Source organism: Strix uralensis, chromosome 6 (genome assembly GCF_047716275.1).
Source record: "Strix uralensis isolate ZFMK-TIS-50842 chromosome 6, bStrUra1, whole genome shotgun sequence".
Classification (NCBI taxonomy): domain Eukaryota; kingdom Metazoa; phylum Chordata; class Aves; order Strigiformes; family Strigidae; genus Strix; species Strix uralensis.
This window is the reverse complement of record NC_133977.1, coordinates 26,523,348-26,547,988: the sequence shown is the minus strand read 5'-3', so window position 1 is coordinate 26,547,988 and position 24,641 is coordinate 26,523,348. Positions and strand designations below refer to the sequence as shown.

Below are 24,641 nucleotides of genomic sequence, written 5' to 3'. Positions count from 1 at the left end.
GGGCTGATGACTATGACACCCCATTAACTAAATACTGTTCTGGTATTCCTTTCAAATGCAATCTCAACTTTCTAACTGGGTGAAACAAAGCCAAATATCTGTGTAAATTCCCTCTTCGCATCTAACAGCTCAGGCCTGACACCATGCAAACTCTGCACTGCTTCAAGGACCCATGTGGCTTGGGTGCGGATGGGTCTAGTTCTCATGGCTTAGTGCTTCTGTTTCTGGGATTAACACAGATAGCTTTGGTGTCTTAGATATGTGTGCTAAACATTACTGTTCATAAATTGTACACATCTCAAGGCATAGTTCTTCTTATAGATACATGAATACCTGTGGAAAAGCTTCTGGTTGAAGTTGTGTGCCTTTTGCTCAATCACAGTAAGGCCATGTGATCAGTGTGGTCTGTTACAGAGGCTGACAGACCCCCTGCTGAAGTGTTTATAGTCTAAGGCAAGTGACAGACAAAGGGTATGATTAGGATTTAAAAGGTGAAAGTAGGTACATGCACTTCATAATATTTACTTTAGTATGTATTTGCAAATTTGAAGTATTGCAAACAAATAAAACCACAGCCAGCCTCATCCATCTTTCCCAATAACCATTATCTGACCCTGTAGAAGCCCCTGTTAGGAACTCTCCTTGTGGTACAATGCTTGTGGGAACAATCATCTTTCATGCTGTGGAAAACAGGGGATGATCCAGAGGTCAAAGGCATATAGTCTGGCTTCTGAATGCTACATTTTTAAACCAAGTTTTGGAATATTGTGGTGTTCTGTCCAAATTGGAATTGGTCAGAGGAGCCATGACAATGGTGCTAAGTGTTCTCTTGTGGTAAGGAATTAGAAGCACCATAAAGGAAGAGAAGTATTAACACAGGACCTGCCTATATAAGGAAAATGTTCCTAATGGTAGATGACTTCTTAGCCTAGAAATAAGACATGTAGCAAGATACAAGGGCTTGAAGCTCAGTCTAGACTAATGTTGTCTTACATCTGTAAGTTATATGTTTAGTTACAGTTTGCTGTTAGAATAACTGAGCAAGAAAGTGTATTATTCCTCCCTTGCAGGTTTTCAAATAAGCATTATTTAGGTCAGTGACTAATCAGGGCCTGATTCAACATATTTTATTTAGAAAGTCAGATTAAATGGATGATATGTCTGAGAAATTTCTTTCACTTGAAAAATATGCCTAGAAAAGGTAGTTATCTTAATAATGAGCAAGCTAATATATTGATTAATTTTATGTATTATTTCATTTTTCTCTACCTCCTCCCCCCAGTGGTGCAGGATGGGGAGCAGGGATTGTGGTCAGTTTGTCACACGTTTCTATGGCTCCCTTCTCCTCAGGGGCAGGACTCCACACACTCTTTCCCTGCTCTAGCATGGGGTCCCTCCTGTGGGAGACAGTTCTCCATGGACTTCTCCAACATGGGTCCTTCCCACGGGGTGCAGTCCTTCAGGAACAGGATGCTCCAGCATGGGTCCCCCACGGGGTCACAAGTGCTGCCAGCAAACCTGATCCAGTGTGGACTCCTTTCTCCATGGGTCTACAGGTCCTGCCAGGAGCCTGCTCCAGTGTGGGCTTCTCATGGGGTCACAGCCTCCTTCGGTCATCCACCTGCTCCAATGTGGGGTCCTCCCTGGGCTGCAGGTGGAGATCTGCTCCCCTGTTAACCTCCATGGGCTGCAGGGGACAGCCTGCCTCACCATGGTCTTCTCCACCATGGGCTGCAGGGGAATCTCTGCTTCAGCACCTGGAGCACCTCCTCTCCCTCCTTCTTCACTGCCCTTGGTGTCTGCAGAGTTGTTCCTCCCACAGATTCTCACTCCTCTCTCTGGCTGCAGTTGCTGTTGTGCAGGGCTTTTTTCCCCTTCTTAAATATGCTATCCCAGAGGTGCTACCACTGTCACTGATGGGCTTGGCCTTGGCCAGTGGTGGGTCCACCTTGGAGCCGGCTGGCCTTGGCTCTGTTGGACATAGGGGAAGCTTCTAGCAGCTTCTCACAGAAGCCAACCCTGTAGCCACCCTGCTACCAAAACCTGGCCGTGCAAACTCAATGCATTTAGGTAAAGAGTCTTTAACGCCTCTTAATTTTATCTTAGATTTTAAAATAGTATTCTCTAATATTAACTTAGCAAATAGCAAAAATCAAAGTTCCAGCTTAGAATCAGAATACTGTAAAATTAATAACCTTTGGTATATGATCCATTTTGGGGAAAATTAAGGAAGTAACAAATATTTGGTGCTCTTTACCAACACAGATTGTCTCACTGTGTTACAGGATTTGTAGGACTGAGCTTGTGGACACAGACATATTTCATTGGCATTACTTTTTTTGGCTGAAGAATGTGAGAAGTTATATTAGCGAGACAATTATTAGAATACTTTTTTCCAGTTCTGATGCCAATGGAAAAAAAAAAGATTGTGTTGCAATTGAAGAATACATTCCAATCAGCACTGAACCTTTTTGGATCATATTTCAAATGAATTAACTTAGAGTGAAATAATTTCAGAGAGAGTATATTAGCAAAAGAAAGAGCCGTTACCGCTTTCCAATGAAATGAGAAACATAACTGAGTACCACCTGTCACAAAGGCAGTACAATGATCCAGATGGTTATTTATTTTCAGATAGGGAGGAAGAATGGAGAGAGGGAAAACTGTTGCCAGAATTGGTTTTTTTTCCCTCCCCTTTGTTACCTTCTTGTCAGAATAGTTTCTCTAATTACAGGGAAAAAATTTTCTTAGGAATAGATTGTATTGATGGGATGTTCCTTTTGATATCTTAAGGTAGTTCACTTTTTTTTTTTTTATTAGCATGAAATGCAGTTTGAGAGGTCCACCCATTACTATTTCATCTTGTATGATCAATAAGACAAAACTAGAATGAAGAGGATTTTGGCTGCTTGGTAGTGATTTCTTTGCCCCCTGAAGCTTAGAAATTAATTTGCAATTTTACTTGAAATAGAAGTACCTGTAACAAGCTTGAAAAAAAGTTTTCCCTTCATTAAAGAAATATTTTTATGATATATGTGCACAATATAATCATTCAAACTAATATGTATTGTGCATGCATTTCATTTAGCAGTGTATTTGAAGCTTGAGTTTAGGCAGGAATCAAGAGAGGGCAAACTAGTCCTTTCTGATTTTGAATATCGTGTGAAATTGTTCACTATGCTGCTAAAATCTACTGGCAACCTTGTTAGGTCTGACAGAGTGCAGGTTCTTTTTGGAATTAAGAACATGGTGAGAGTATTGGACATAGATGTAAATGAGTGAATTAGGTTTCAAGCATATTTCTACTATGGGGATATTTTAAAGTAAGTAGTTCTCATGTTCAGTTTTGTAACTAACAACTACATGGAAATCAAGAGTTCACTCTTGCTTAGTAGCAATTCCCACTCCCCTCCATCCTGGTAGAGTGACATATTTTATGGCTGAACTGGGAGAAGAGCCAATACACCCAGGATGTCTTCCTAGAACAGGAATTGTATTCAGAGAAATGGTTTAAATAAAGCATTTCTTTTAAATTGTAGCTATATTTTCATCACAAAGTGAAAACTGACAGAAAGGTATGACAGTAAAAATGTGAGTGGTACTGGGCCAATAAGTGATACTAGGCTTCTGTGACAGCTTTTATGCATATATAAAAATATACCTATACAAATAGCATCACTTATTATATCAGAATACCTTATTGGGACTTAGGTGGAGGAAGTAGCTGTCACTCTTGATAATTAGGGAGTACTCTTTAGGTAGAAACCCAGAAATTTTATTACAAAAACATTATAAGAGAAGTATTGCAAGACCTCTCATGAGCTTGAATTCTGATTTTTAGGTCTTTATTCTGGAACTGCATCTTATCACACATCTATTTTTATATATACAGAGCTATGTCAGTGATGGGCAAGACAGTGGGAATTATTTACATCCCTGACCATTTTTATGTCAAACCCGGATAGGTAGGTATATGCCATATGCCTCCAAAAATCTGCGCTGTATACCTCCAGAGTACTTTGAGAATGGGCTGAGCCCTCTGAATGTATTTTCCCATATATATAAAACATACCCTTTGTGAACAGACTTTAAGGAATGAAACCTCTGTTCAGTGGGGTTTAAAACACTGACATTCAGGAGAACATCTGAGTTACTGCCTTGCTGCAGGCCAAAGGGGTGAGAGTCAATGTTAGAAAGGAGAAGAATAAAAGTCAACTTTTGCTGGTTTTATTTTCTCCTGAAAGATGACACCAGGCAGGGATCAGGTCAGTTTCTGACCTAAGTTCAGAACATTACTGAACAAGAAAAATATTTCCCCTTTTTCCCATTGAAGTTTGCTTTAGGAGCTTTGTCATTGTAAAACTAAGTGTAGAAGCCCTTGCGATTTCATTTGTGTAATGCACTAGAAATCTGTATAAAGACAAAATTAGAGTCTGACATAAATACATCACAAAAGTATTTATTTCAATAGCGCATCCTAGGTATTCTTAATATCTTAAAGCTTAAGTGTATCTGCATGTTGTGATTTCACAACACCTGCTCTTCTTGTGATCAAGTTTGTCAAATTATTGATGACTTGAGAACCTCCTCTTACTTTTTTCTCTAAGTTTTCATGTACAAAAGCTTGAAAGTATCTCCTAGTTGTGCACTAAAAGTTCAAACTTGATACTAAAGCCTGCTCTATCTCATGATTTTAAAGCTGATTCTTTGGGATCAGAAGTGGCATTACTACTGTAATACAGTAATAATGCAAAAGAGAAGATTGCTGGACATGCCTGGGAGTATGGCTCATATCAGATGCAATAGTGAAAGAAGCCAATTTGAAGAAGGGAAAACAGAATTCAAATTCAATTATAAAGCGATTAGAGAATAACTATTACTTTCTCTTCATTCTCTCTTTGGTGTGATACATTGCAAGGATGTTACAAAAAAAATCAGTATCTTAGTTATGTTTGATTAAAAATAGAACTTTCAGCTCAGTCCTTTATGTTCTTCCACTTTTGTATGTCAAAAGCCTTTGGCTTTGGAACTTTTGTATTCAACACGTTTTGGATCTTCATATTGAAGCATGTTTGTCACAGCTGTCAAAAGAATGACTTGCACTTTGGCTATTAATTTGTGGCTTTGTAGCTATGGAGGTCTGTGGTATTTTTGTGTGAGTGGAGCAGGACAATACAGAATGATTTGGGGAGGTTTGTTATTTGAGTTTTTCCATGTTTCATCTGTTACTCAGTAATGGCAAACTCCTGGCTGTAAAGCACTCTGACAAGAGAACCTTTGCAAAAACAATTACATGACTGATCCTAACTCTCTTTTGATGGCCCATTCAGTAACTCATTTGTAGCTTGTGCAAATGATGCTTGTGGTCTTGATCCTGTTTCTTACTGTGAATTTTGAGGAATAGCACCATGTACACAGTAAGCTGATACCCTTCCTCATGGTCTTTGTAAAATCTGATTTGTTATTGAGCTTTGCTTGTAGATGTGTATGTGTGAATGAGTGTGTTCTGGAGGAGTCTTTTGGGAAGTGGAAGATGTGTACATGTCATTGAGCTTGATGTATTGCAGTACCTTACTAAAAAAATGCTCTTGGACAAGCTTGAGATATTTAGGCAGAGAAGACTAAGGATGCTTATAGTAATGCTCATTGAAATAGCTGCCTGTAGACTGAAGGTCTTTGCTCTTCCTGATTTCACAAGTGGTGTATTCACTTAAAATCTTTTTTCTTTAAAGAAGGAAAATCACTTTTAAACACATTCCTTTTCCAGCTTCATCATGACTTTTATAGCTTAATTATAAGCTCCTACAAATAGGGTTTTACGGCACAGATGCTGACACAGCCTTACCTCTAGTGACCTGAATGGCCTCCTATGTTAATTACTGTAGATCAGTAATCATGTTATAAAAATATGCACCTGGCTTCTGTCCTGGAATGTGGACCACAGTGTTGTCTGTCTTTCTGTACAGCGTTACACGTATGTATCGCTTTGTACAAAGACCAAATTCTCAGTAGTGACTCGGAAAAATAGCCCTCTTCTTGGTAAGAACCAGCTATGACTCCCCTTTTCTTTATACTACCTCCCCAGCTCTGTGTCTTGCTTGGCTGATGTACAAATAAACCAACCTGGAAGATCTTTAGGAGACTTGAAGAACATGCCTCATGGCAGATGAAATTAAATCAGATTTAGCCAAACTATTTATTGATCTATTTTTAGATTGCAAAGGATATCCAAAATATGGGGATGGCCTGCTGCTTCAGCAAGGAAATTAGTGTTAACAGGGAGACACAGGTTTACTTGCTAGCTTACTTTTCCTAGTCAGGTCTCTGTTGACTTTGATTCTTACAGAGGTTTGGATGGGTATGTTTTCTGGGGGGAGGTGCTGGTAAGTAATGAATAGGAGCACTTCTCTAATTCAGCTGTCTTGCTAGGCAGTATTGTGCTTGTGTCCTTAATAATACAAGTACTATGGGGGCTCAACTATCCTTATGCTCACTTGAATAGCCAAATTCGGCCTTCGACAATTATTTGTGTAGCTTGTTAGGGTTTTGGTATGGCTGAATGTAACCACTGAGTTGCAGAGCCAGATAGATTAGAAGCTAAATGTGTAGCAGGCTTGAATGATGACATTGGGTGAAGAAGGGGGTAAGACTCCTATTAAATTAATTGTATTCAGAAGGATATGGTAATCGGATGTGAGTTTAGAACTTGCAGGTAAAAGGGGATGGTGGGGTTATTTTTGTGGAGAACAGAACAGTCCTCTATTTGAAGGTGCTGTCCTGTGTCTAAGGGTCAAAGCCTGGCAGGAGCTAGCAGAGGATCACTGGTTTTCAGTGCTCTTCTGACGCTGATTAAATCAGAAAGAACCTTGGCCCAAGACTGCACTGAAGCAACAGCCTGGGGCGGACGGTGGCCGAAGCCTGGCGCAAGGTGGTGGACTTTTTTTTTTTTTTTTTTTTTTTTCCTCCAATAGCGTCACTCGGCGGTCGGTGGGGTCCGGTCCCTGCGCTCCCCGCTCCTTGCTCTTGGGACAGGGAGCCCGCTCCCATTGCGGCCGCGGGGACCGGGCAGAGCCGGCCGGAGGGAAGGCGCCGTGTGGAGGAACTCGCGGCCCCGGCGTGCTCGGGCGCCGGTTGGCAGGCGCAGCCGCGCAGGGGGCAGGTCCGCCCCGCCGGGCGGGGGGCGGCGGCGGCGGTAGGATCCGGCCGCATCCCGCAGGTGGATCCGGCTCCTGCCTCCCCCCGCGCTGGGGCCGGCGGTGCGCGGAGCCATGTGACTGGCGCGCGCTTCCTGCCTCCCCGCCACCTGATCCGCGGAGGGAGCGCGGCGGCGCGCGGAGCCCAGCGCAGGCAGCGGCTCCCGCAGCGCCCGGGCAGCGCGCCCCGGCGGGCGGGCGGCGGGGGGGAGGGGGGCGCGCCGCCGCGGCCCCGCCGCGGCCCCGCCGCCGCATGGAGACCCAGGACCAAGGGGCGCAGATGGAGCCGCTGCTGCCCACGGTACGGCTGCTGCAGCGCGGCCCCGGCCGCGGGGGGGTGCGACGCGCCCCGCGGGGAGGCAGCCGGGGAGGGGGGCGCGGGGGGCCGCCTCCCTGCCCGCCGGCGCTGGGGGTCGGAGCCAGTTTCTCGGTGCGCGGGGAAACAGGTTGGCTGGCTCCGGTGCCGGGCGATGTGGCGGCGGCGGGGGTGTCTGGGCGCCAGGGCGCTCGGGGATGGAGCGGTGTGTGTGCGTGTGTCCCGCCCGGGCGAGCAGCCTGCCCTCCGCGCCCCCCCCGCTTCAGGCATCCCCTTCCCCTCGGTACCCCCTCTCTCCGCATCCCCCTGCCCCCGACATCTGCTTTCTCAGGCTCCCCCTTGTCCCGCCGCTCCCCGGCGGTGGGGCAGTGCTGGGGAGCGAGCACCTCTGGGCTGCTCCGTGGGGATCCCGCTCCGGCACTGGGACTGTCGCTGCGGGTCCCAGGCCCTCCCTGGCTTGCAGACCACAGAGGCATCTGCTGAGGTCTGGCACTTGCAGGGCAGGGTCTCTCTCCCTCCGGATCCCCGTCTCTGCTTCGTGCCGCGGTGTCGCAGTTTCTTGTGCTCAGACACGCAGCTGGTAATTTGTGGGGTTATTGTCGGCTGGGGGGGTACGCGGTGCACCCTTGCCTCTCAGCACGGTGTGATTGCACAGCTACGGCTGGGCAGTGTTTCCCCAGCAAGTAGGAAAGGGGTCAGTTGGTGGGGGACTTTTTACGCTGTTAATCAGTGGGGACCCTCTTTCCTGCCTGTCCTCCCCCAAACACCGGGTTTGCAGACACGCACAAGGTGTAAGTGTGGGTGTTGATCTTGCTCTCATACTGAGATTCTGTTTGTGAATGGTGGTTCCTGCCTTGCACTGGAAATCAGACTGTCTGGGGCAGGGAGAAGTCTCTCGTGCATACACAAGCATCTGACTGTGCGTACACATCCCTGTGAACGCACCACATAGGTCTGTCTGCAGAGGCTTCACTGGCTCCTGGAATAGCTCTGTGTTAGCACGACGAGCTGCACAACATTGACAAAGCTTGAAAGAGACAAGTCTCAGCTGCCGCATGTTGATGCGATACACCCGTGGCAAGCCCGTTTTTCATAGGGTCCGTTCCCATCATCTATTGACGTGGTCCATTTTGCAATCAGGTGGCAGGTTGCTACACAGTGTGAGGTTATCTCTGGCATCTCCTTTCTCCTTGTGGTGGGGACAGTTTTTCCTGTTGCTCTCCGGATACCTTTTATGAATCCTAATCCGAATTCCTATTACTTGCTGCTCTTGCGGTTTCTGACACTGGAGTAGAAGAAGGTCCTGTCTTTTTGACTGGCAGACTGGCTGCCCTGTTCCTTTCCTTAGAGATAATTCAGTGTAAATCCAGTTTCCATCTGTAGTTCATGATGACTGATTCTGTGGAAGGCTTAGTCCTCAGTGTTTCACACCAGCGCGGAAGTCTGCAGTCAGTAGCAGTCTCGCTCTTGTTCGTACCTCGCTAGCCTATGTGCTGGTCTTGCTTTGTCAATGTATGTTGTCTCTGCTTGCATGACGGCCACTGCGCAGGGAGTCAGGAGTCAGCTTTCAGAAGGTGTAACATACGGGATTGCCTTGTGCTGCTTGGCTTTAAGTTTTGTTACCCCAGGGCTGTGCACGGGGAAAAAAGGCTGTTGCTGTAGTTGAGAGGGCCAAAGAAGATAGTATTTCTTGTGTGCTGATGAGGGGAAAATTGTCCCCAGTTCCCTCTGCAGCCCTTCCCTCTGAGCCCTGCCCTTCGTGCAGTACCTGTGTGCAGAACTGCAGGTCCCCATCAGTGCTGTTGCTCGTTAAGTTTGTGGCCTGCTTCCTACCTCCATTTACTACAGCTAACTAGTTCAGCAGCCGTTGGATTTGCTTCAAGTAGAGGAGGGAGATTTCTATACTCCGTGTAATATATATTGTGGCACATCCTCTTCCTCACTCCTCTCTTATTCTTGCCGTTTCTGAGAGGGCCTCTGCAGGTCAACGACAACAATGGTAAAGGCACAGCTCCTTCAGTCTTCGAGATTTCTCTGTCCTGGTGACATTTTCTCTGTGCGTCAAGCAATAAAGTGTGTGTATGTGCACTGGCAGTCTCAGCCTGGATGATGTCTAGAGCCCTGCATGTGGTAAGGCAGAGATGGCTTTTGCATGATGGGAGTCTTGTACCTGGAGTCATTGCAGAGTTTAAGGAGAAGGAATCGGTGATGTCTTCAGCTCTGTTACCCTGGGAGGTAACACTGCAACACAGAAATATCTTTAGAGTACTTCTGTCTTAGAGTTCAGTCCTCATCTTGACTGGAAACAAATGGAACAGGAATGCAAGCTGTAAAACAGATAGAGTTCTGTTCCCAAGCATCATCCCAGTTTGGTGGACTCTGGGTGGAAGGAAAAGGCTCCTAGCAGAGCTTGTTTCCTTCAGGGGCTTAGTCTAGGCTTTGGTATATGCAACAGACTTAATATATTTTTTGTGAAACTGTAACACATGATATGTTTTGTTATTTATAGTAAAAAGGTAGCAATTGTAGCCCTTGATTAATTTCATCTTCTAATGGTGCTCAGAGATTGTGAAGCCTCAGTATAACTTCCCACCAAAATTCCACAGTCCATACAAAGTGGAATCTATTGTAGTGTTAGTCATGTGTTGTTATTGATGTAGTATAGAAGCTTTTAATTTAAAACCCCAATCTCTAGAAATTTGCAAAATGTTAGACTACATTGTTGCATGTGGTTTTGGGGAGTTAAATACTTGCCCTATCAGTCTCTTTTCACAAACTCCTTTTGGAAACAGATCTTAGACGGCGACAGTAGCTTTGTTAGCGGGTAGGCTACTGCTTCTCAATTTTTTTGCAGTGTGGGCAGATTTCTGTGAAAATTATTAGAAATCTATCGCAGCATTGTAGAAATAAATTCTACAGGAATTCTACAGGGAAATTGTTCACCTGGAAATGTTTTGTTCAAACTGCTCTTGAAAATGCAAATAGTCTCATTTTTATTGTTCAGTATGTATACTAATATGGTAAAAAAAAATGCAGACTTAAATGCTTTCTGCATCATCTAATGTTTTATTTATCACTCATCAAGTATATTTTTTCAGTATGATTATTCAGAGTGCTTTAAAATAGTTGTGAGTAATTGAAAGATTGAGTAATTGAAAGATTGCTGAGGAGTCATCATTTGTTTACAGAATGGGAGAAACAATCTGCAGATCTTCTCTACAAAGATCTTTTATTGATTTCTAATCAAAGGACCAGATATTGTTACTTTATATACATGTATACCTCATTGCATGTAAATTATTTTGCAAATTGTCACTTAAGGCAGTGTATTCATAGCGAAAGTTACTCATAGAGTGTTTGTTTCTGTCTGTTCTGGATCTCTCTTGTATGCAAGTCAAAATTGGCTTTCAAAACAGAGTTGTTATCTGACAAGTTTGGTATTTCAGATGTAAGGAGCATGTACAGACAAAGTGCAGATGTTTTTGTTAACTATGTTTATGCTTGGCATCTTGTTTTCCTGTGTTTTTTGAAGGCAGCAGTAAACCCCACGTATGTAAAGCCAAATTGACTCTTCCTGTCTAAGCTCATATTCTCTTGCCTTCCTCATTCAGTCTTAAAATTCAAAGGCTGTTTCTTTTTATTTATTTGTTTATTTTTTTAAGATCTGGTAGATACAAGACCTTAAAGCATGATGCTGCTAATATATGTCCGCAGATATATATAATGCATATGCATGCACTGTGGTATGATACGTACGCACTAGGTAAGATATTGTTTGTATCGAGTACTCTTGTTGCTGCTGCAAATGGCACGCAGTTATTACTACTTAGGCCTCCATATGTGGGAGAATGGTATAGCGAGATCTTGGGTAGTAACTATTTTTAATGTAGCAGGTGAGTGTGGGAAGCTGCTCACACTAACAGGCCAAATTCTTTTGCTTTTGTTAATGCTGAGTGGGACCTCCGACGAGACTTGCCGATGAAATGTATTGCTCATTATGAGAATGGATGGCAGAGCCTGACCCCACAGTTTGTATAACAGTACTAATTCCCAGTTCACCAAAATTTAGCGTTATAGCAACAGTTAAGGCAGGTTTATAGAGACTACTACAGGAATGTTGTGATTCTTTTGGAAAAATAGAGAGGCAGCATTACATTTTCAAGATAAGAGTATTGAGATACTGAGATAATGGCACCATTGAAAATGAAACCCTAAAACCTAATTATAAGTGTAAATTTAGGATTGAATTGCTGCTTTGGGTATTGCCTTTTTACTGCCTGATTCCAAGTTATGAGTGAAAAGAAAAAAGAAATATTTTTCCAGGAAAATGCTAGAATGAAATGAAGTAACAATCAGGGATGCATATTTATTAACACACACACCCCCCACCCCCCCTTATATTTGTCACTGTCATGATTTAAAAAGATTTCTCTGGATCATATAGTATGCTGTGGTGTTACTGCTTAAGAATAATTGGCAGGCTGATACATATTTGTGCAAAAATAAGAAAAAGTATGAATACTGTATGGAAATCATCCCACTTTAATGCATCTATGTCTGGTTTGAGTTCTTTCCATAATTTCTACTTGTTAAATATACACTTTCAATTTCCTCTGCTAATAATTGCATCTTCCGTTTCTACCCTTTCCTTTGGGAAAAAATATAGAATCAATTCTGAACCAAAATACTTCCACTGCAATCTTTTAATGCTTCTTAAGTAATGTTTACAACCTCAGTGGATGAGAGGATTTAAGCAGGTGAAGGAAAACCTAATCCACTGTAAATCGTCTTGAACAATTAGTTGTGGATCTGATATGAGAAGAAGAAGCCATAGGCATAGCACGTTCCTTTAATTTCTGTAATACACTGTAATGTATATGTTCAGGTCTGCATTGTAAAAAACCCAAACTTTTGAAGATTCGTGCCATTGTGACTTCCTTTGCAATAATAATGCCATTTTTATGTTGTCCAAATTAGTGGAGGACTGAATGTGTTCAACACGATTTTCAGCATTGGTAAAGTTTAAAAGTTATTCTCGTGAAATGAAAAATAACCTTAGCATATTTAAAGATGATTAAAATCCACCCTGCTTCTACAAGGTTGTTGATTAGGATAGGCAAGGTGAAAGTTGGAATAGATGATAAAGGCAATTGCTAAAAATAGAAAGCAAGAAGTGTCTTGGGGGGAGGAAAAAAGAAGTTGCAGGGTGAAATGAGGGTAAAATTGAGAGTATGAAGAGATTTGTGCAGTTGTGGAGAATTGAGGACATGGCTGACTGTGGTATGAAAAGAAAGAGGGAGCTAGTTAAGTTGCACGGGGAAGAATTGATTTGGTTATGGCATGGGGTAAGAAGACCGAAGCAGAAAGGCCAGCTCATGCCCTTGTACAGCTGGGGCAAAACAGGGTCTTGAGTCCTGATTCTTCCGTATCTTTGCCTATTTCCCTGTCCGTGTACTGGAGCCTTTTCACTTTGTTTAATTAGCTATTTATAAGACATTGTGAAGTTGATTATAAATAGATTTTGGAATTCAGTGGAGATGTGAAAGATATGTCAAGATTTGCAAGTTCTCAATTTTAATCAAACAGACCAGGAACTTGCTGCAAAGAAACAGGCACAGTAGCATATTTAGAAGTGAAGTCTTCAAGGTACATGAAGTAATATTTGGCATTTGTAAGGTATTAGCTGGTTAGTACAGTACTGTGTGCTGTGTTTTGAGAAAAGAATAGCAATTCTTTCAAGAATTCAAGAAGAATTCTTCTAGAACAATTCAAGAAGAACTACAAAAATCAGCATGAGTCTAAAAAATAAGAAAAAAATTTGAAGAAACTGGGATTCCTTAGCCCAACCATGGAGACACACATTTAGTATGTAAAACGCTGCTGCTGCAAAAAAGACTGTTTCTTTCTTATATCCCTACTGAATAGAAAAAGAAGAAAAGGTTATGGGACTATATGAAAAGGATGTTAAGAAAAGCTGTCTAATGCTAAGGATAATGAAGCAATGAAACAAATTGTCTAGTATGTTTGTGGAATCTCCATTATCCATCTGTAAGAACAAGACAAATATCTGACAGGAAAGACACATATACAGTTATTGCTGCTTTAGGGCTGAGTGGTGTACTAGAAGACCTCATGAGATCTCACCCTTCTGTGATGAGGGCTCACCCTTGTCTGTTTGGAAAGGCTGTTTTATAGATGGATGATACATTATGTGCAAATTGAGCATGAAGGAGTAGTTTATCTGGATTATAAACATTGATACCTTCAATTAAGTCCACCTGAATCTTGAATTTACTACATTTACTATAAACACATTCAAAGAGAATATTAAAAAGGTATATGCTTACTGTTCATCCAACTTTGCGATTGCAAGCAGGTTTTAAAACCATAAGAAAATATGTAACATTATGAATTTTTATCTGCAAAATGCTAATCTTAAATGTAGATTTTTAAGCCTTAGTGGAGTCCTGTTGACTTTTTAAAGCCCAACTTGCAGTGGGGCTGCAAGAAGTTCCAGGATAAGTTTCACTGGGAGCAATCAGTTTGTAGCGGTCACGCTCCAAAATGCCAAAAAGTATTGCATGTTTGTGTTGCTTTTTGGAGAGACATTGGTATCGTTTTGCGCCTTTTTCTGGAAACTTGTATTAAAAGTAGTCAAAATGTTATAAATTAAGAAAAACTGATCTGAAGCCACTGTTCTGAGGAATTTTTCCAGATATCAGTCACTAACAACTGTGCTGGATTCTCTCTAGAGACATTCATAGTCACTGAAACTATGTAAGGATGGAAGAAAACCCAAACCTTGCTATTAGATTCTGGCAGAAATAGCAAATAGATACTTAAACTGTAATTAGTCTGGCAAATCTGTCATTAAATTCAATAGCAAAATGCCATGTCATTTCTGGAAAGGAAGATCATATGTACATGTAAACTTCCTTTTCAACATATGAATGTGTACAAGGGTTTTATTTTAGAAGTAAGCAGCCATCAGCAAGACGGTGATTTCATGTCAAATCTTTCCCAGTGAAACACTGAAAACTCTGTGGTGGTTGTGTGGTGTTAAGGATGTTTATAGTGTTGTAATCATCAATAGGAAATAAAGGTAGAGTCAGAATCACAGAATCAGCTAGGTTGGAAAAGACCTTGAAGATCATCTAGTCCAACCATTAACCTAGCATTGACAGCTCCCAACTACACCAGATCCCTCAGCGCTATGTCAACCCTACTCTTAAACACCTCCAGGGATGGGGACTCCACCACTGCCCTGGGCAGCCCATTCCAACGCCTAACAACCTGTTCTGTAAAGAAATGCTTCCTAATATCCAGTCTAAACTTTCCCTGATGCAACTTGAGGCCATTCCCTCTTGTCCTATCGCTTGTTACTTGGTTAAAGAGACTCATCCCCAGCTCTCTGCAACCTCCTTTCAGGTAGTTGTAGAGGGCGATGAGGTCTCCCCTCAGCCTCCTCTTCTCCAGACTGAACAACCCCAGTTCCCTCAGCCGCTCCTCATAAGACCTGTCCTCCAGACCCTTCACCAGCTTCGTTGCCCTTCTTTGGACACACTCGAGTAATTCAATGTCCTTTTTGTAGTGAGGGGCCCAAAACTGAACACAGTAATCGAGGTGCGGCCTCACCAGTGCCGAGTACAGGGGTAAGATCACTTCCCTGTCCCTGCTGGCCACGCTATTTCTGATGCAAGCCAGGATGCCATTGGCCTTCTTGGCCACCTGGGCACGCTGCTGGCTCATGTTCAGCCGGCTGTCAATCAACACCCCCAGGTCCCTCTCTGACTGGCAGCTCTCCAGACACTCCTCCTCAAGCCTGTAGTGCTGCTGGGGGTTGTTGTGGCCGAAGTGCAGCACCCGGCATTTGGCCTTATTGAAACTCCTACAGTTGGCCTTAGCCCATCGCTCCAGCCTGTCCAGGTCTCTCTGCAGAGCCTCCCTACCCTCGAGCAGATCAACACTCCCACCCGACTTGGTGTCATCTGCAAACTAACTGAGGGTGCACTCGATCCCCTCGTCTAGATCATCAATAAAGATGTTAAACAGGAGTGGCTCCAAAACCGAGCCCTGGGGGACACCACTCGTGACTGGCCTCCAACGGGATTTAACTCTGTTCACCACAACTCTCTGGTCCCGGCCATCCAGACAGTTTTTTACCCAGCAAATCGTGTGCCCATCCAAGCCACGAGCAGCCAGTTTTGCCAGGAGAATGCTGTGGGAAACGGTGTCAAAGGCCTTACTAAAGTCAAGGTAAACAACATCCACAGCCTTTCCCTCATCCAATAAGCAGGTTGCCCTGTAATAGAAGGAGATCAGGGTTGTCAATCAGGACCTGCCTTTCATGAACCCATGCTGACTGGGCCTGATCAGGGAGACTTCTGTATCAAATCATAAGTGCTTTAGATTTTTTTTATTGGTACTGACTAGTAGTTTTCATATGTTTTCTTTATAGAATCAAAGAATAAAATCCACATGGGTATAAAAATAACTTCATGACTGCAGAATTGTTCTTCTCAAGCATTTTAATTTTGAGGTTCAGGAAAATGCTACTGGAAAATCTGAATAATTGGATTTATGATTGTAGAATACAAATCAGCAATACAGAAGGGATGCATTATATTGATATGCTCAGTATTTGTAAGATTCAGTAAAATTTTCAATTTTGTGTTTTGTTAGTGGGCTGAAACACCAAGCTTCTGAATACTAAGATGGAACTATTTCATTCTGTAAAGTTTTATTTCTGTGTAAAATTAAGCACAAAAAAAAATGGTAATTCCAGGATAAGGTCCTGCAGTCTCTCCTAGATCTGGTTGGATCAAAGATGCAATCAATAAATCTGTGCTAGAGTGTATGTCTAGAAAGAGGATTTTGCTTTCAACATCCATCCATCTATCTATCTGTATCTTTGACAGTTTCCCAATAGTCAAACAGGAACCCTCTCACTTGTATTGTTAAAATTCAACTAAGAAAAATATCGATGTGTTTCCTTACAAATTAGAATGTTGACTCTTCTTTTTTGAAATGTATACTGAAAAGACAGAAAAGTATAAAAGCTTTCTTTTTGGAATTAAGCACCATAATGATGTCTGAAATCAGCTTGAGGAAGTTGCCAAAATTCCCATGTGACAATCAATAAAGTCTAACTGCAGCTCTAGAAATGCTCATCTTTTTTCAAGGCTCAACTTGTAGAATTGAAGATGTCGTTCTCATTTTTGTTTAGTTATTTAATCTACTTATCTCATAAAACAAAGTCTATTACAACAGCTGTAAACCAAATGTGAATCTTGAGCTTTTAGCTAAATCCATAAATTATATGCTCTGCTAGACATAAGAAGTTGATATTTTTCATTTGAACTGCAGCTAAGTGATCACAAAGATGAGAATTAGAATGGCAAGTATTAGCCACTCATTTGCTCTGGAGATTTGTTCATTACCTTGGGATTCAAGGTTGAACTTCTGGATACGCTGTTCCCAAGGACTGCTAAATACCCATGCAGAAGTGGTTGAACCGCTATTGTCCCTGTTAAAAAAATTTTCACCTGTTCTGCCCAAGTGGGAAATGGATAAAGTTTGATATCATCTCATAAGAGTGAAGAACAATTTTTTATGAGATTGCACTATCAGCATATCAAGCATATTGATGCAAAATTGAAAAGATTGGAAGTTTGTGATCTGAAAATTCGTAAGGAAGATGATATATTCTTCTGTTATGCTCTGTAATATGAAGAATGTAATAAAAATTGTAATTTTATATTGCCTGTGGAAGTGGGCATTCTTCTACCTTTGATTTCATGAAAATGTGGATAATCTGTATCATTCTTCAGAAAAATCAGCATGCTTTAAGAATTTCTTTTAATCATTTTTGTGACCTATTTAGGCAAGTACTGAAATAGAACCAAAGTGTCCCAGAACGGTACGTTATTGTGCTGACAGAAGGGATATTAAATGTATTGGTGTTTTAAATGAATTTATAGGCTAAAAGTAGTGTTCCCTTCTACCCCCTTACCCCCAAATCTATGCAGCAGTTGCTGCCAACCATCTTAATGCTGTCCTCAGAAACAACCTATGGTTTCCAGTTCTTTTGAGGCTACTGCTACCTTGTTTGAGACTCATATAAGTTCCAAAAGTATCATGACCAATACAAATGTTCATGCGGTCTCTGCCAGCCCGTTGTGTTGTGAGACTCCTTTTTTTTCCCGAAAATTTCATAACTTAGGTTGTAACCCATATTATCCATCTCCTTCAATTACTGTCATTCTTTCCCTTTATTTGAAGAGCAGATAGAAATGCTGAAATGTTAGACTTCACTGACTATATAATTATCTTTTAGAAGGCTTGCACTTTATTCTGTTTTTCCTCTTAATGACTGTGTTATAGTGAAATACTTAACTGCGTCCACTTGTTTTTATTGCAACATTATAATTGCTTTTGAAATTAAATGTGGTAATGAGCTGTAAAAGCACTCATAAAGCTATGTTTCATACTCATCTGAGAATCTTCTCACATGAAAATTCTAAGAATAGGTGAATTTAATCTTTTTTGAGAGAAGTATCTGAATAGATCCAGAATAGGTGAACATGCTCTCAAAACTGTAGTATTAAGCAGTACAGAAGCCTTCAGGCTTATCCTCACCAGTTTCATAGAAAGGAGTTTCTTCTGTAGCCATCCAGCTGGCTTTCTTCATTAATGTCAAATGTGCCTCTTGCTGTTGCCTCTTTTCACTCAGTGAAACCTCACATAACTCACAGGACTTTGCTCTAAAAGGACATTAAAAGAAAAGGTTAAGGACTTCTAAAGAAACTTTTAAAGGAAAAGACAAATTCCGTTTTAGAGACGATGAAATGTTTTTCAGCGATCTGTAGTTTTCATAGTTTGATTGTGTTCGTTTCACTTCATCTTGCCTAAAAGTTTAGGACTCTATGTCCACTGTATCTGAATTGATTTACTTTGTCTGGCCAGCAAATATATGAAAATCTTTTTCTATTCACCCAGCCATAACTGAGAGTAGATGAGACATTTCTAAACGCAAGCCATTATTGCCCAGAGCAACAGAAAACTGCAGTTACCTCTGGAGCAGACCCATTGAAGAGAAACTTAAGAAATGAATGTGCAAAAAGCTAGTAACTTTCCACTGAATATTTGTGAACTATGATTTTTTTTCCACTTCTCTGTCCAGTGCTTCTATATTGGCCAAATTTGGGCAAAAATTACAGAAGAAGCAAAAACTTTTTTTGCCTTGCAAAATATTAAGTCGCTGGAGACTGCACATGGATAAACAAGACATGCAGCTGATAGAAGCAGGTTTGTGGAGGAAAAGAGTTGGTTTTGAGAACTGGGTATCTCCACCGTACCTAATGATGAGGGATTTGCTTTGGGCTGGCTTTTGCTGCAGGAACCGTGTTCCCATTAACAGTTACAATGAGAGGTACCTGGCAACAGGGTAATAGCTCACAAGCCCCAATTACAGCCAAAAAACCCCAAATCCCAAAGCTACCTTACCCTGCCTCCTTCCCCCAAATTTTTCCATAAATATGCACCTTGTTAATGTATGTATGTCTATGAAAAAAGTTAAGCTGGAGAGAACAGATAGAACTTCTTAAAAGAATCTTTGAAAGAAAAATACAGAAATATTAAAGTGAAGACATCTAGTGAAAGTTATTAGCTAAACATAAATGTGTAAAACGTGACTAAATGTTTTGGTTTGACTTTTGTTTATTTTTGTGTGAATGACTCAGACCTGTACAATTCAGTCCTGTGCACAGTCATACCATTTACATTGCTTGGGTAGTTCAACATAAAGAATGTAGGTTTCAATGAAACATCCAATGTAGGATTTAACAAAGTCTGGTGGGAAAGTAGTGTTCTTGTTCTGAAGCCATTTTTTTGATCTTAAAGTCTAGAAGTTATGATTCCGGAAGTGGTCTGGTATTTCGAGCAACTTACATAAAAATGCTGAGTAGTGTTTCAGTGAAAATACTAGAAAAAGGTAATCTCTACAAACCCAGTTCTTGGTGACTCTTAGGCTACTAAAGTTGCTAACTGTGGTACTCATCAGAAGGTATTAATTATTTCATGTTTGTTTGTTTGTGTGTGTCTGCTCTCACTTGACTTGCATACAAAGGATGGCTGTATAAAAAAACTGCTGTGAGGCAGGTAGCATCAGAACCTTCTCTTCTAATTACTTAGTTGCATGTGCTGACCTTACAGAAATGCAAGGTAGGTTTTACCCTTGATAAAATTGGGGTAATCTGCTTTATGCTTGGCATCACATAAGAATAAACGCAGTAGTTTATTACAGCATGGATAAGACGTTGTAAACAAGCCACCAAGTTTAGGTGGTTGTATTTTTTATTTGTTGATGTGAAAAATTGGGATGAGGACCATATTTTTGTTCTGGTGGATGCTGGATCTGGCATGAAGGGGTCCTGGTCCATGACTGGCCAATTCAGGAGCTAGGACAGTACACATATGAATAATGAACTTGTTTAGTGGCTTGGTTGCAAATATAAATTTCTGGCAGTGCAAAAATAATAGAATCTGCTTCTTTTCCCTAGTTTGTTATTTTCCTGTTTGCTCACGCAAATTACTGAGCTATTGCAGCATAACCATTATGACTGCAATCACATAAAATGCTTGCTTGTAAGAGTGCAAATAATAATAATAGTTATAAATTGTGAATGGACAGAATTAAAAATACCTCTTAAGTTTGTGCTTTTATTTCTAGATTTGTTTTCTTTTTTAGACTAATAAAACTTTAATTTTCTTGACACAACAAATAGCAAATTTTATATTAGGGAAGTGCTGTTTTATGGATAAGAAATTAAAAAATTCTAGATCATTACAATTAAAGTAATTCAGATACTGTAACCCAGAGACTGTTATTCTGCTATCTGCTATACTTTAGTCTTTGAGTCTCAAATTATTCATTTCATAGTGATTGCAGAAGTAACTGTTTAGATAGAACTTCTATTATGAATATTCATTAAAAAATAAGAAATATCGTTAAAATAAGTCTGGCAAGATTGTCTTGAGCAAAACCAAAAGAGTTGGTAAATGGTCTGTGCAAACTGTAATACAATATTGTTAATGCTTTACAGTTATAGTACAGGTTTTAATAACTCATTTTATTACTAAGAGTGGGTTCATTTCTGCTAATGATATATTTTGTATAGGAAAATATTATTGATTTATAATTATTATGAGTGATTGTTTATTTGTTTCAGTCCTTAATATAACTGATTATTTTCCTGCTAACATTTAGTATTTTTCCAGCAGGCTTTTCTTGTATGTTAAGAAAGGGTGTGTTTTTTGTGTCCATATATATGCAAATATGAAAATATATTTCATTCTAATGGGAATATTTTTTAAAATTTCTGCCTGGTGGCATATATTCAATTGAATTGAATGTTTTCAGCTTCCAACAAATACACGACTAAATAAATTTTTCTTTGTTTTTGTTATTGATACTGTGTTTTAGTACTAGTTGTAGTCCATTTGAATTATCTAACCTAGGCTTTGTTTTGAGATGGCAGGTGCTCAGCATTTCCTAACGACCACATGTTTTCAAGGCACTAAAATCACATTGAGATTTGTTACTATATTCTAAGCCTTAAAACAGCTTCCAACAAGTGTTAAAAAGGGTTGTAGTATTAAAGAAAAAAAAAAAAAGTCTTTTTCCTTTTCTTATTTGGAATGGGAAAGCAATTTAATCCACAGTCAGCAACGGGATTCCTTCACAAAGTCTCAATTTTCAAGTGTGTCACTTTGGGTCTCTTGATTGGTAGGGACAGGAATACAAGTGATAGGAAAGTTTCTATAATTTGGAAGTGCTAAGATTACAGAGGTGTAAGCAATCCAAGACATGCATGTGAATTGTGAGTGTAATGAAAAGGGCAAGGAATTAAAAAGAAAATTCAGTATCAAATGATTATTGTCAACTTTTATGTTTCTGCTATAATCTTGCAGTCTTGTAGCTTCAATACCAACACCTATATTCTAGATTTTTATTTAAAAGGTAAAAATAAAATAGGCAAGATTTTAGCTCTCATGGTAGAGATGGAAAATGTGGAAATGTCAGTCTTGATAATCCAGAAGGCAAAAATCATCCTGTGTGTGCTTCTTTTTAAATCTCATCTTTTGAGCCAATCTCTTGATTTTTAGATGCTACTGCTGGCTCTCAGTATCCTTTTTCTGTAACAAATTCCATCTCTCCCAGGATGGTTTTCTCTGCTGTCTAGCATGCTCACTGTCCAGGTTATGCTCCTTTTCGATGCTGTGGTCTACTCAGGCATTTCTTCCTGCACTTCTGTTGCTTGTGCTTCACACAGGTGTATGCCTATGTTTAAGGGGAGGTGAGAGTTAAGTGACTGCTGATGCAGACACAATATAAAAAACCCTTTCAGAACACATTCTGCACATTTTCTTTTCTTCCTTCAAGAAAAAATGAAGAATACTAAATGTTATCTGACCTGTCCATAGCTTTCATGTGGTAGTGACAGTCACCATCTGGAACGGTCTCAAATGTAACTGATGATAGCCCTGAGTGCTGGCAACATGGGACTGGGCTTTCCCTGAGCTTTTGGTTTCAGGACTGTGAAATCTGGATCATATTTTGAGGTTGTGTCATGCAGCATTTTTTGACTGGTGGGGAAGTAGTTTCTGTTCAAATCAAAGCTATGTAGATTAGGAGTTGTTCCAGAAATGAGGCAATTCGGGAGAGAGAGGATATGATACCATGAAAAATAAAGAAAAAGTGAATACAGAATAAATTGTAAAGATTTCATTATAGCAGAAATAGTGAATTTCAATAAAAATATCTATCACTAAGTTAAAAACAAGAGAAACACTTTTTTCCAAGAAGTGTAGAGTTCAAGCGCAAAACTTAAAGTGATGCGGGATATTGTGGAAGCCGTAAGTGTAAATAGGTTAAAAAGGAATTAGGTAATTAAGCACAATGATCCTAATTCAACAGATGCAATCACCAGCTTAGGAAAACTTTAAACTACTGATTACCAGAAACTGGGACTGAATACCAGAGGAAAGACCATTTGTTAGTTCCCTTTTTTCTTGTACTATATGAACCAAGTAGTGGGGCAGCCTGAGACAAGATACTGTCTTACAAAGATTTCTGCAGTTCTGCTTTTGCTTTCCTTCCTGGGGTCCATGAAATAGGGTTTGTCATTGTTAGCTTTGCAGTGATGGGTTAGGTCTGGGATGTTTTTGTGGGAAGAGAAAGAATTCTCTTTGGTCTTCCCAATGACTTGTTCATCTGTAGATGAGATAATTTAAAAATAGCATCTGATCCAAAATGAGTTGGGGTTGCCCATGCACTGTCTTTACTTTCTTGTGCCAAAGAGTTTATTTTCTTTCTGATCAATTACATTTTTTGTTGAATTGGATATTTCAGGAGAAAGATGTTCCTGATTGAGAGGTCCCAAACGTAGGAAAATGTAGCACTTGTCAAATGTTTGTGTTAGCAGTGGGCAACAATGATTTGGGAGAGGTCTGTCAGACTCTGTTCTTTCTGAATTCAGTAGCATAAGAAGAGGAACCATGTTCTGCTCTGCCCATGCAGTCTCATTTTTTTGCAAGCAAATGAGTCATCTGTGGACAAATGGACAAGAAAATGGACGTCTTTACAGACTTGCAAACTGCTGTCCTTCCTCCCCAAAGCACCTCCCTTTGCTGAATTTTTGGAGTTTTGTTAATGTCATGACAGATTGGATTTTTTTAATCCAGATTACTTTCAGGCACTTTTGATGATCATTGTGTGTTGCCCAGCAATTTATAGGCTACAGCTTGGCAGGACATGCGGAATACTTGCTTTTTACAATGGGCAAATAGTTTTATATTCTTTTACAGATTCAGTTATGAACTTCAGAGGAGGGCACAATGCTGCCACTGAGCCAGGGAGAGTCACTGAAGGAGCTGATGATGATGGATGCCAAGTGCTTTCACTTTAATTGTATTAATGACAGACTATTGTATTGGATTTTGCTTGGTTGATTAATTTTGTTACCAGCTGTGCATAATTCAACTGATGAGCCCTAGATGGCTTCTGGTTTGTCCCTTTGCAGCTGCTCTGCACACTTTCTTTGCATCCTTACTGTGTGCTTTACTTGGGCAAAGAGAGCTCATTGCCTGGATGATGTCAACACATGGCTGTTGAAGCAGGAAAACAGCATTGTAGCATTTCTGGGAGTTAGAAAATTTGTTGGTTTCAGAGGTCCCCACTTGTTTTGGTGCTTCAGTCTTTGGATACTGAAATTGAGATATGTTTATGGTCTCTATTTACTCTGCAATTTCACACAGGAGAATCCTGGTCTCTAGAATCAAGCAATATAGTCATGCACACTCTTAGTATAATCTGTTCAGATGCCTAAACGCTCAATATGTTGGGAATGAATATTTTTTTTCTGATTGCTTTGACAGTACCACTGTATGCAAAATTCATGGTCGTTATTTCACATGTAGCTTCAGATGGATCAGGAGAGGCACAGAAACAGGTTTCTAATTTACATGACTGCAAATACTTACAAATAAGATTTAAAACAGTGTGCAGGTATGCTAGAATAAAAGTTGAATGCAAAGATCTGTAGAAAAGAGATGTTTATGAAATATTTTCCTTGCAGGACTGGGTAGGACTAGATGCTGTGTTGAAACATTTGTAAGAAGGAGATCTAAGAAAATATTCTCTGTGTCAGGATTAAGGAATGAAGTTCTCAGTTTTGGATTGTGTTTTGCTGAGAAATGAGCTTGAATTCTATCTTAAAGGTTAATGCTCAGGTTTAGAAGACTGGACTTAAAAAAAAAACCCCTCATATTTTTTAACCAATATTTCAATCTCAGTCTCTAGGTTTGGATCTGATCTGTAATAAATAAATGTCCAGATACAGAAGTTTTTCTGTACATATTTTTTGTTTATTTGGATGGTAGGACTTGGTCAGATTTTATTCAGGAAGGTGCAGTGTAATTTGGTTGAAACTGGTGGAGTTGCCCAATATTAATATTAAAAGCTGAAAATGGGATTTCTCTCTCAGGGTATTTCTATAGTAGTTTTACAGTTTACACAAACATGTAATAACATCCTGTTTTTGTATGCTAACATCTTCATCCTTTCAATTTTG

The 24,641-nt window shown here is 40.4% G+C and overlaps 1 protein-coding gene across 2 annotated transcripts in view; it reads left to right on the top strand.

The window, feature by feature from the left end:
- The window catches only part of SLC4A10 (solute carrier family 4 member 10), a 172,147-nt gene that overhangs the window by 2,711 nt on the left and 144,795 nt on the right, over positions 1-24,641 (top strand). The window contains exon 1 of one of the 2 annotated variants that reach the window (XM_074873354.1): positions 7,373-7,494. The exons of the other annotated variant lie outside the window; for it this stretch is intronic. Within the exon in view, the coding sequence (XP_074729455.1) occupies positions 7,447-7,494 (48 nt within the window). The 5' untranslated portion in view covers positions 7,373-7,446. Of the gene's footprint in view, positions 1-7,372; positions 7,495-24,641 lie in introns of those variants that run through there. 2 annotated transcript variants of the gene reach the window in all.